The 13,618-nt window shown below is 44.1% G+C and overlaps 1 protein-coding gene across 1 annotated transcript in view; it reads right to left on the minus strand.

The window, feature by feature from the left end:
• The window catches only part of LOC108801345 (synapsin-1-like), a 136,845-nt gene that overhangs the window by 84,012 nt on the left and 39,215 nt on the right, over positions 1–13,618 (minus strand). Inside the window, exons 5-6 of the mRNA XM_018573271.1 lie at positions 3,671–3,827; positions 2,601–2,690 (exon numbers count right to left, since the gene is read on the minus strand). Coding sequence (XP_018428773.1) covers positions 2,601–2,690; positions 3,671–3,827 — 247 coding nt within the window. The remainder of the gene's footprint in view (positions 1–2,600; positions 2,691–3,670; positions 3,828–13,618) is intronic.

Genomic DNA, 13,618 nt, shown 5'->3' on the forward strand with positions numbered 1-13,618 from the left:
ATTGTGCAGTGTATGGGCACCTTAACGTGCACACAGAGCACTGATTGCTTGAACTTGTGGTCGTTTGTGGAGTGCTTGTAGTCACAGAAGGACTATCACTGCTGATTACGTTTACTATATAGATGGACACTATCTTGCTTGTGTTTATGGAATGCATATGGAATACTGTCACTGGTTTATAGAGATTCCACACTTGGCTGTGGAAACTATTGCATTTATAATGTCACATTTATCACTGGGATATTCACTAAGTGAGAGATCACTTTTACAGAGTTATAATATTTCTTCCACAAGTTGATTTTTATATAGTTTATTTTATTTTGAAGTTATTGAATAGCGCAGTGCACTATATATATCTATCTATGAGTGTACACATACACTGAAGCACATCAGCTGGTAGCACTTTCAGTAAGGAATATTGTATATCCACAAGCGCGAACTTATATAATTTCTGCGCACCACTGATAGCCTCCTTGCGTTATTTAGCATAATGTATCAGTAAATACATTGGATCTTTTTGTGAATCTCTTGCAAAGCTTTTAACCAATACCCGCGGGTTCACGTAACTGTACGTCCCTGCTGGAGGTGGTTATAGCAAGATTGCAGCGTTATAACAATGTTGCAGCAATGTTCTTGGTACCGTTTTAAACAGCAAGCGATTACTGTTTAAATACAAGCAATCCGGGCTCATATGTCCCTCGTATGAGCCCGGGACCGGCGTGGAGGGTCTCCCAATAGACCGGAGGAGAGACCAGCGGCTTCCAGCCGCTGATCTCTCCTTCGATCACTGGACCCGGAAGTGATGTGCATTACATCACTTCCGGTGTCACAGTGCCCATTCTCTGGCTCCTAGAGCCAGAAGAAGCTGATGAAGCAGATCTCTACTTCATCAGCTTCTTTGGGGTCCCCAGGTGACATTAGGTGTCTGAAAGAGGACATGTCACAATTAATTTGATATTACATAGGGGGCTTGTTAGCCCCCTATGCGATATCAATAAAGATGTGTAAAAAAAAAACAAAAAAACACAATTGTAAAAATTAAAGTAACATAAAAGAAAATAAAAAAATGCAATAAAATATTTTTTAAAGTCCCCCCGCGTGCACGCCATACGACGCAAACAGGTGTCGGATGCGCCTACGTGCAAAAACAAAAATTGCGCCACACATGTTATATATCGTCGCGAGCGTTGGAGTGAGAACAATAATTCTAGGCCCATCAATCACTGAGTTGTTTGTGGTTTCACGGACGCAGGCAATTTTAAGGCTTGACATGTTTGGTATCTATTTACCCAGCTTGACCCCATCTTTTATATTCTACAAAAAAAATGGGCATTATATTCTGTTTCTGTGCATTACAATTCATTTTAGTGTATTTTATCTTAATAATACTTGTTTGATAAACATTTGCGCAAATACTGTGCGACATAAAAAATTGCAACTAGCATCTTTTTATTCTACAGGGCCCCTGCTTTCAGAAAATATATAATTGTTTGGGAGTTTGAAGCTGTTTTCTAGCCAAAAAAAATCTGTTTTTATCATGTGTGTGCAAATGTAAGAAATTGCAGCAAGTGGTTAACCTGGAGAGACTGCCAGTAGCAGCTCTTCCTGTTGCAGGCCGACAATGCAAAGCATTCTCGTAATTAGCGGCATCGTTGTCAACCTGACGCAAACGCTCCTTCAGTTTGTGGTTGGGCTGCCTATTAGGTATGTCAGATAGGCAATCCAATGGCCAACTATAGAAGCACACACAGCAGGCTGACAACGCTGATGCTAATTGCAAAGCAGTAGCTTAATGTTGATAGCCTGCAACAGGAAGTGCTCTCCCTGCTGCTGATGCTGTTACTTACAGGATCTCGAGGAAAACTTTGCAAAAAATTATTTTCTTGGACTTCAGCTTTTTGAACTTTACATAAACTTTAACTCTGCTTAATGTTAATCCCTTTGAACACCTCTCCTTTTTGTTTTGGGAACATACAATTTTCATAATAGGGGATGTAATCTTGTTCATGAAAGAATAGGATATCAGTCTTCAAAGTGATGTCTGATGACTCTATGAAGAAGAGAGGTTCATTCTCGAAAGCTTGTCTTTTATATATTTTGTTAGTCCAATAAGAAAGGTATCATTGCACACTGCAATACTGCGTTTTTGTCTTTTTTGACATCTTGTTTACTGGACTAATACGGCTTACCCATTTATATTGCACTATATATATATATATATATCAGGCATATATAGGCATATATAGACATATATAGGCATATGGATATGAATGAAACCGTGTGCAGTGAAAAATAAATACGAAATCTCAGTGAATCAGAAAGAAAGTGAGATTGTGCCTAAATAAGGGATTCTATAGATAGCCATCTGTTTCAGATTAAGCGTTTTCCGTGCAAGGTTTCTAAATTTGTTCCATGACACGTAACATCCTTCTGGAAGGGGGGCAGACCAAACCTGATAGCGTGCTATGTATGAGGCTGTAGTCTGGGGTCAAAACAGGACAAGACCCTCAAATGAACAGGTACAAACTGGAAATAACTCCCCTAGGTAAAGTCAAACATTGCGTTAGGCTTTTGACCAATTTCCATCATCTGTGACTCACCATTTCTTTGTGGTTGGGGTAAAACGTTTGCTCTATTAGAGGGAATTCCTCTGGACCCAACTTCTTGTGCAGACGTACTAGTTGGGAGAACTGAAAATGGAACCAAAAAAAAAAAAATAGGGTGAGAAGTTTAAGCTATAAAGAGCACCTGTCACATAAATTTAAAAGTAATACTCTTCAACAGGAAATCAAAACATATATTGTATTTAAGGGAAATTCCATCATTAAAAAAAAATAAAATAAATGCAAAGCACACTTCATAAAAGAAAAAAAATGTGCATTTATTATTTTGTTTGCATAGAAGGCAGTGAAGCAGTGGATTGCGGGTGCAATGCTCTGGCTCCTGCAGACTCTTCCCCCGTCCACGACCGTGCCAAGGTAGTGACATTTAGTAGCATGGACAGGAGGAAGTGTCAGTGGACAAGTGCAATGAAGTCAGTTTCTCTATTGACAGATCCTGTCAAAGGATCTGAGAATTGATGAAGCAGCTTTGTTGGAAACAGCCACACTGCATTCAAACAGCAGCCTGCAGGGAGAAAAATCCTGTGATTCAGGTAAGTGGAGGGCAGGAAGGTTGCAATGTGACGATGGTCCATATTACACCCTAAATATGGGTGTAACACGAAACATGGTCAGAAACATAAACTTAGCCTTTAAAAAACCATTCCATCAGGGCTGCACAAATACTAGCAAGGTGATGGAACTTGTTTGTAGCTGGAACCAAACGGTGAAAATATACATTCTTTTTGTTTTAAGTTATTATTGTAAGGTGTATTTTAAAGTATTTGTTGATGTGACTTTTGGTACCTTGTGGATTCCTCCTCCTGGCTGCCACATACTTGCATTAATACAGTGGAGTAGAGAAGCACTGTTGCTGTGCAGCACTACTAGGCAGGAATCACAGCCTGCATATGCAATGAACAAATATGGCTGCCCCCACCACCGGAAACCACAAAACATATAAGATGTCTGTGTTATCACCTTTCTGGCAACAATGAAAAACTGAGACGTTAGATCTGGTTGCCCATAGATACATTACATTTCTATGGTTATCTGATGTCAACACTTACCACCCATGGCTTGTCGCAGAAGTTGTACACGGAATGTAGAGAATTGATGCTGGGCACTCCTGCATACTGTAGTCCAATCACCATGCTGCGGAAATCTCCATTGCGTGCCATGCTGAAGGCATGTTGACGAATCAGGACAAAGTCTGGTTTCAGTGATCTATGAGGGTGGACATCAGGTTAGTCCCTACTGTAGAACAATTCTGTACATTTGGCACAGTGATATTAATTACATTGCAAGCAGAATTCACAGTGTTCCTTTTTAAAGAGCAATTCAAACCCAAGAGCAAAACATATCAATGAGCTATTATTATTCCATCCAGCAAACACTGCAACTGTCAGAGCATGTACTCAATGTATCTTAATCTAAGAACTGTTTAATTCTATGCAGTCAGTCTTTGTGTGTAAGAGATACAAGCCTTACGCCTACAGGGGATGTTTGGGAATAACTATTTTGATTTAGCAGGAGTTCCCAGATCACCTAAAACATGATCAGCAATGTCCAAATAAAAAAAACAGAGGAAATAAGCAGGTAGGCCCTGTCCCAATATTTCATTTTTAAAGTGACACTAAACTCAGGAGTTAAATCTTAAAAATGCATTCAAGTACCTCATCTATTAACATAAAATGTATCTTATTTGCTGTAGATCCTCAAATCATCTCTGAATTGGTGCTGACACTGTCCTTCCTTCTGGAGGGTGGCATATTTTGTTCCCCATGGTCCCTGTGTGTGTTGTAAAGTAGCCGCCGCTCCAAGATCGCTCCTGTGTTGGACTACAATCTCACGTTTAGTTTACTAATTTGTATTGAGATTATAGTCTTTAACCGGAGTGATCTTGGAGTGGCGACTACTTTTTAACACATACAGAGCCCATGGGGAACAAAACTAGCCACCCTCCAGAAGGGACAGTGTAGGCACCAATTCAGAGATGATTTGAGGATCTACAACTGCACACTTCCTGTGTTATCTCTGTCTGTTTAGTCCTTCCTGTTTTTATTTTGGTTCTACACAACAATTAGTGCCTATACTATGAAGACAAAGACAGTGGGTTGTATTGAGTAGTTTACCAAAAGAAAACTGGGCAGGGCTGACACCACTCAGTCCACAAAAATGCTGTTTGTTGTCAGCTCACAGCAGGAAATGAAAAAGGTTAGTGCATTTCTGGCTGATCAACAGGTATGTTTTTGTAGATGCATGGATTTTAAAAGGGAAAACTGCTCCTAGCTCGCTCCTGTGATGGACTACAAACTCACGTTGAGTTTCCAAAAAGTTTTGAAGTTATAGTTTATCACAGGAGTGAGCTTGAAGTGGTGACTACTTTTACAACACACACAGGGACCATGGGGAACAAAAGTAGCCCCCCTCCAGAAGGAAGGACAGTGTCAGCACCAATTCAGAAACAATTTGAGGATCTACAGCTGAGTGATACACAAATAAGATACATTCTTGTTACTAGTTATGGTACTTGAATACATTTTTAAAGATTAAAGTGACATTAAACCCTCAGATTCTTTAACATAAACCAATACAGTAATGTGTGCCTTACTGTAATCCATGGTTGTAACCCTTCTCTTTGCTGCTCTTCCTTTTAAATCCTCATGTCTTCTCATGCTGGGGGAGAACTTCCCTTTTCAGCTCAGGGCCTCTTCCTGTAGTGCTGGTTCAGGTTACAAGCCTATACAAACGTATACACAGACACCATGTATCCATTCCTGAGACAAGGCAGTCTGCTGCAAAACAGAAGTTCTCCCCAGCATGAGAACAGATACAGATTTAAAAGGAAGAGCAGCAAAGAGAAGGGAAACAACCATGGATTACAGTAAGGCACACATTACAGTATTGGTTTATGTTAAAAAATCTGAGGGGGACTTCCGGTTCCGGCGCCCGATGCTGTAGCGGCGCTTCTCGGACCTCCGTCCCGTCATCGTACCTGACATCACCGGCCTCACCTCACTCGTCCTTCCCAAGCCCGCATAAACGGCCCGTCGGGCACCGGATCCCCTGTCCGTCATGGACAAGTTTGTAGAACGCCCGCAGAGAGCGTGTAGGGAGCTCAAAGACTCGTAGGCAGACAAGAGTGCCTCCACCAATATGGCGCCCGGGGCAATGCAGCAGGGAACCGCATGTGAAGTCACAGAGGGTGAGTCACTGTCACAGCCTGGCTCCCACACAGCCTCCCCTCTTGACTACAAGCTACTGGCTTCTGCTGTCTCACAGCACCTTAAAGCTGACATCTCAGCTATTATAACGGACTCCCTACAGGCTCATATGGGAAAGATTACTGCAGCCCTAGAGACACAGACACAGAGATTGCAGGCCATGGAACTGAGGGTATGTGATCTAGAGGAAGATGCGGCGGAGGCTCACTGCTCCCATAACACTGTATCCAAACAGATGCACACGCTCCTGGAAAAAATCGATGACTTAGAAAACCGCTCTAGACGCAATAACCTGAGAGTTATAGGTATCCCAGAGTCGGTTAAACCAGGGGACCTCCGGGCATTCTGCTCCTCAGCCGTACCAAAAGCGTTGGGCCACTCCGACACCTGTAGGGTGAAAAGAGCGCACCGCCTGGGTCCGCCTAGGGATGACAACAAAGCGTGGCCAGTGATAGTTCGATACCTGGACTACCATGATAAGCAAACCATCTTCAACTTATACCGCACGCAGCACCACCTTGTAGTTAACGGTCTTAAACTGCTTATGTTCGCTGACTACTCTGCGGAGACCACAAAGCTGCGGAAAACATTCCATGAGGTTTGTCAGACCCTGGTACGCAAACGCACCAAATTCGCCCTGCAATACCCAGCGACACTTCGCTTCTCCACGGAAGATGGGAAGGAGTGGCGATTCACCTCAGCTTCCCAAGCGCAAAGATTTCTTGAGTCTCGAGAATGTCATCTCTCTGCTTCCCCGAGCAAAAGTCCGCCCAGGAAGAAAAAGGCCTGAAACAGACTTGACATAACTCGGGCCGGAGTTGCCCTTTAAAGTTACACGGGCTGATTTTGTTTGTTTTTTTCTCTGCTCACTTCTATAAGAGAGGCCACTGCCGCTGTTTACAAGTTGCCCTTATGTCTCTATACATGTTATTGACCACCTTGGGTCACCCTCAGGCCGCTATACCTACAGCCATTTCAGGTGGCGGGATGGAGGGATCGCTCCTGTAGAGTATCCTCTGCCACGTGGAACTTTGCATTGTGGACACCTATCTTGGTTCCATATAAAGTTACTTACTGTTGCCCGCATTCGGGAAAAAAGGATGTCCATACAAGGGAACTCATTTATGCCTGTTTTTTTTTGGATTATCCTATGTTTGAGTTTTGTTTATCACCAGAGTTGCCTTCAATCAATCCATGGTACTGACGCTTTGGACGCAGTTACAACAGCTCTACTCAGCAACCATCTATACACTCCACTTCCTGGGTCCGATCCCCGGCCAGTGACATGCACGACAACATTGGGACCGCAAGTGCACTGTGGGAGAACTAGGACACCCGACGGTGAATATTTAGTACCGCTTTGTTATACGCTATCCTTATAACACCTATCTCACTTGGCTTAATGGGACCCCCCTGAAAATCGTTGCGTGGAACGTTAAGGGACTGAGATCAACCAACAAGAGGAGACAGGTCCTACGACATCTCAAGAAACTGAAAGTGGACATTGCACTCCTCCAGGAAACGCACCTTAAGGCCGAAGACATTCCCCGCATGAGACAATCCTGGGTTGGTACGGTCTTGGGAGCACCTGCTGCTGGCCGCTCGGCGGGCGTAATTACCCTCATCTACAAATCCTTGACCCATACAATTTCCCACCATCACTTCGATCAAAACACTGGGAGATGGTCCAATTTATCCCTTAGGCTGGGCCCCCACTCGCTGGACTTATGGAACATATATGCCCCGAACTCGGATAATCAGCCTTTCTTAGCCACGCTTCTTTCACATCTTTCTGCACGGCAACCGGACTAATTTCTATTGCTGGGAGGTGACTTTAACGCTACCCCTTCCACTCTGGAAGATCGCTCCTGGGAACTGGGACCTCCCCCCAAATAACGCAACCCACAAGATACTCATCTGGCCACCTGGATCACAGCATCTGGCCTCACGGACCTCTGGCGATACCTACACCCAGTAGACAGAGAAAACACCCATTTTTCCCACGCTCATAACTCTCTCTCCCGCATTGACTTGTTTTTTTCATCCCCCTCTCTGCTATCCAGGTTGGACTTGGTCCAGATTGAGGATCTCGTCATATCTGATCATGCTCCGGTTATGGCGACTATAAAAAACTTTGGCACGCCTGGCCATCCCACCACTTGGAGATTTCCTACTTATCCGTCTCGTGACGACATTTTTAAAATGGAGCTCTCTAGGTGGTGGAATGAGTATGCGTCCGATAATGCTGCTCATGTATCTAACTGTGTCCTATTTTGGGAAACTGCCAAGGCAGTACTGAGGGGTAGAATTTTAGCGTACGCATCCTCTAAAAAGCGTGAACTCAGGAAGAGGTATGCGGAGGCTAGCACGGCGGCCAGACAAACCTACTTAGCCTATAAATTGTCCCCCTCCCCCACCAACAGGTTAGCCTGGCTGGAAGCCAAGCGATCTTGTGACCATTGGTTACACCAACACGACCTCATCCTTAGATCCCCAAAAGATTTAGAGCTTTTTAAATTTGGCAACAAAGCAGGAAAACTCCTGGCCAATTTGGCTTGTGGATGTTGCCCTCCCTCCCACATAACACAACTCCTTGATGATCGTGGAATTACACACTCTGATTCATCCTCAATCTGTAAAATTTTTAGTAACTTTTACAGTAACTTATATACTCAGGGTGAGTGTAACATGGAGGCGGGTAACTCCTTCCTGGACTCAGTACCCCTTCCGACGCTCTCCCCCGACGATCTAGCAAGCCTAAATGAACCTATATCTTCCAACGAAATCATGGAAGTCATTAAGTGCTCACCTTGCTCCAAGGCTCCTGGCCCCGACGGCTTCTCAGCCAAATTCTATCATCTCCTTTCTGAGGACATAGCCCCCACGTTGGGCACACTATATCAACATATCCTAACCGAACAAACTTACCCAGACACCTTCCAAGATGCGTACATACGTCTCATACCAAAGAAAGGCAAGGACCCGCTTCAAGCAGGCTCCTATCGCCCGATATCCCTTCTTAATCTAGATGCCAAAATGCTCTCCAAAGTACTGGCTAATAGACTGGCGGTCGTGCTACCGAAGCTTATCTCTCCTGACCAGGTGGGCTTTGTTACTGGCAGATCAGCGGTGGCCAACGTGCAAAAACTAATTTTGGCCCTGGAGGGGCATCGCATGTCGGAGCCTTCCTCGCATCCATTGGCGGTATTGACGCTGGATGCGGAGAAGGCCTTCGATAATGTCAACTGGCGATGGCTCTCCATGGTGATGAAACGTATGGGATTTGCTCGGGCTTTCCTGAACTTTATATCCACAATGTACTCATCCCCCAGAGCTCGTATCCTTACGTCAGCCGCTATGTCCCAACCCTTTTCTTTACATAAAGGCACGAGACAGGGCTGCCCACTATCCCCCTTGCTGTTTAATCTAGCTCTTGAACCCCTCTCCAGGTCACTAGCCACATCTCCGCTTTTCACTGGGTTCCGGACCGGCTCGCATGATTTGAAACTGGCCTTATTTGCGGACGATATCGTCCTCTTACTATCCGACCCTTCCTCCCAGGTGCCCAAGGTACTTGCACACATTGATCACTTTGGATCCTTTTCAGGCTTAAAAATCAATTTTAGCAAGAGCGAACTCTTCCTAACATCCCCTCATGCAGCCCTGGATACCTCCTCATGGCCTCCAAATTTTTCGGTCAAGATCCAAAAACACTTCATAACCTATCTAGGTATCCACGTCTCCTATAACGCCACAGAGCTTTATCATCTGAATTATCGCCCGCTGTTCAACAACATCACTCAGGAACTTCATTCCTGGCGTGACCTCCCCCTGTCGGTCCTGGGTAGGTGCCACTTGATTAGGATGATCAGCTTCGCACGATTGCTTTATCCTATGCAAACTATCCCCGTCCTGCTTAAACATAAGGATATTCGCTCTCTACATACTGCCTTTTCTAAATGTATTTGGAGAGGAAAACACCTTTGTCAGCTTGCCGCAAAAAAAGCAATCCTCACAAACTGGTTGATACCAGCTCCCCCATCATTGAAATTGCTGAAGGACCTCCTACAGAAATTCCTCTCGCTAGCGCCCAGCTAAACCAACCCCTTACGGCCAAGTTCTTTGCCACCTGGTCCTCTTTCTTATTGTCTGAATACACACCAGAAAGACTAAAAGAAATAATGACAGGGTTCCAATACACTACATGGTATCTCACATCGAAAATAGCTGGATCTTTAGGTGCGTTAGATGTCCTTTAGCGTTCCAACAGTCGACTCCTTCTACTTATCCTGGTCCATGTATTTATACAAATGTTTGCAGGATGGGTCTGGTCCAGTTGAATACCTCTTGCAATCACCTTAAAGTGTTATCAGAATCCCAAACCTTTTGTTTAGTTTTAGATAGAGTTGGAGGGGTTAAAACCCTATTAAAGGAGAACTATGGGGTCAGTGTTTTCCCCCATAGTTCTCCTTAGGGTAACGGGAGGACACAAACTAGCGTCCTCCCGTTACCCTAAGCTCAGTATACCATGAGCTACAGCTCGCGGTATACTGAGACGCCCCAGCCGGAGCGGATCCCGACGTAGATGACGGGATCCGCCCAGCTGCGTGAGTGACAGCTGGCTCTGCCTATCTAGAGGCAGAGCCAGCTGTACCCGCCCCCTCCCCCGTCCGTTCCGCCAGTCAGCGCTGGCAGATTGGAGCGGGGAGAGGGGAATCCAGCCCTCCCCCTGTCACGGCAGAGAGCCGTGACAGGATCGAGAGGTGAGCGAACCTGGTATGTGTTCGCTCACCTCCCGATCTACTGAGCCGACCTGTGACAGTCTCATTGTCACAGGTCGGCTAGAACTATGAGGTGAGTGGAAATCACTAATCTCATAGTTCTCCTTTAAGTCTTTACAACTACAAAACAAAAGCTAATAAGCACCATAAAAAAACAACAGAATTGCAAGCCACCTTGGGTTCAGGCACATAAAAGTGTTATGAATGGATCTGTTGAAGGGTGGATGTCATTGAAGCACTTTACCCTCTTAATCTACTGTTCTAATCTTTATCTCTGGGATACAAGACTGCAAGCATTTGCAGGGAAGGGTGAACCATGATAGTAATGGGTGAGCATGTTCCTAATCACTACGTTTTTATTGCTGTTTGTGTCCCTGCTGGGAAGATTCACCTGTTGTATTTGGTAACCAATGTCACCAGGTATGAGTAAAATTGAGGTAAAATACAGATTCTTTGGTTGTCACAACAGGGAGGCCTCTGTCTTCCCCTAGGATAAGAATCTTAGTTATCCCCAGATAAGAAAAGCCCTAAATCTTCTAATTCTATATATAACACTGATCCCAGCAATTTAGTATTGCTGCATTGAAAGTTTTGCGGACTTCTTTATCTGGATGTTGCAACAAAACAAATCTGTATAAACCCACAAACCAATTTAATAGATTTTTTTTTTTCATTTTACCAGCCATTTTGCATGGCAGGTTTGAATCTATTTGACTTTTAAAGTCAACCCAAGACCTAAACGAGGCTGAGTTTGTTTTGAAATGCTGGCAAGCTAAGGGTCATACAGTCCAGGCACACACATATTATTACTTATTAGAGCAGTTTGCTCATTAAACATATTCCAATCCCTGCCCCCACCACAGCGGTGTAAATGAGCAGTTACATTATTGTAGTACTATAAGTTCTCCACAGGGAGGCACAGTGAGCCACCAAAACAATAAAGCAGAAACACTGACATACATAGGAGCAATTATTAAAGCATTCAACATAATTCAGTGACACGCAGAGCCAAATTACATTGGCATTCAATCATCCGAATGCCTTTTAACCGCGTGAATATTATGATAATGATATGTATATAGGACTCTTGTTAGCTAAACCTGGACTGTAATAGTGCATGCTGGGTTCAGGCTGGAAACAGACAGTTGTGTTTATTTCAAGGGACTTGCTTGACTGTGATCTGTCCTAGAACATGAATATCTCTTAGGCAGCTACAATCTGTCAAGTCTTAAAATGTTCCACTAAATGCATGTGCACTCTGTACCCCTAATACGTTGTTATATTACGCATGTGCAAAGTGAAGATACCGCTCTTTTTATGGTGAATGGAAAAGATAAAGGCTAGGCTTAGAAATGTGCATATTGCAAAAGTACAAAAGGGGCGTATGTATATAAACGTGAGCGGCAATAAACTCGCCCCCACACAGTTCACGGGAGTAATTACACCTTGCTGCATCTACAGCATTACATACTTGCTGCGTCTATAGCATGAGGATGTAAAGCTGAATTCCAGGCAGGCGTTAATGCAGTTACATCTTCGCTAAAAATATCATTTATTGCCCGTTTAGATTTATGCGTGTGCACAGACGTGCATTTTTTTAGTATTGGGCAAGTGCGTTTTCATGCATCGTGTTTCTTTTGCGCATTGAAATGCGACATGTTTGTGTGCATTTCCAATGCATTTTTGACTTTAGGATTTGAAGCGGATAGAATTAACACTCATTCAGTAAGGCTTGTTAATATCTGCTGCCAACATATCCAAGCGCATGTAACATGCATTTTAATGCATTGTCATTGACTTCTTTGGGCCTCAATGCACTAAAAAAAAAAAACCCAGACGTGTCGTATTTTATAAAACGCACTGTGTTGCAGCGCAGAGATGGAAATAGGCACTATTTTATCATGGGGAAGTTGCATTTTAGCAATGCAATGTGTGCAATAAAACTCAACTGTGCAAATTAAGTACGTCAAGCTATCTAGGTGTTTGACCCCATTCACACTGAGCATCATGAAAAATGTCTGCACGTTTTCGAGTTGAGCGACATTAATCTACATTGCACATTTTGTCGCGCTGCATAGCGCGACTTTTGGGAGGGACTTCGTCGCTGCTACATTGGGCTGTAACCAATCAAAAGCGGTCTTCATGTGACATCATTTCTTTTATATTGCTGTGCACGCGCGACAAGGTCGTGCAATATCGCCGGTAATGCGCGACATTGAGCAACACCATTGAGTCTTTTTTGGGCAAATCGCACGACATCCACAGCAAAATAGGTCACGTTCGAGCTACAAACTTGAGCGACGAGCTACAGGCGACATTGAGCTGTGAGGTGTGAACAGTTCCATTGAAATGCATTGGAAAAGCTACACTGAGCGACATTGTGCTGAAATATGCGCGATTTTGGAGCTGAAATCACGCGACAAACCGCTCAGTGTGAACGGGGTCTTAAGGTGCCCATACACCTTACTATTATCGCACGATTTTCGGATGGAATCGCGTTTTCGTACGATAATCGCACACTTGATGGGAAGTGCACAACCGCAATTACTGTACAACTGTTCGACTTTTGTCTTTCCAGCAGGCTAGAAAACGTTTATTGAAAAGTTCGATGGATTAGTGGCATTTTCGTACGAAAATAATCGCAACAAGAACACTGCTCATGCGCAAATGAAAATCCGTTCTGTCAATCGACGAAATTCGGCCAGGTGATATTGCTAACGAACGCTAATTGAAACCCACAATGGTCTGTGCATGATGGGGCAGTTGTATGAAAATGAACGACGGTTCGATCATCGTATGAAAATAATCGCGCGGTAATCGTAAGGTGTATGGGCACCTTTAGCCTCTTCTACTCCCTTGCAATGGGAGAACACCAACTGGGAGAAGGAACAGGGGAAAGAAAAGGGGAAGGAAAAGGAAGGGGAAGGAGAAGGGGAAAGGAGAAGGGGAAAGGGAAGAGGAAAGGGAAGAGGAAAGGGAAGAGGAAAGGGAAGAGGAAAGGGAAGAGGAA

The sequence above is a fragment of the Nanorana parkeri genome, unplaced genomic scaffold (genome assembly GCF_000935625.1).
Source record: "Nanorana parkeri isolate BGI_ZX_2015 unplaced genomic scaffold, ASM93562v1 scaffold2310, whole genome shotgun sequence".
NCBI lineage: Eukaryota > Metazoa > Chordata > Amphibia > Anura > Dicroglossidae > Nanorana > Nanorana parkeri.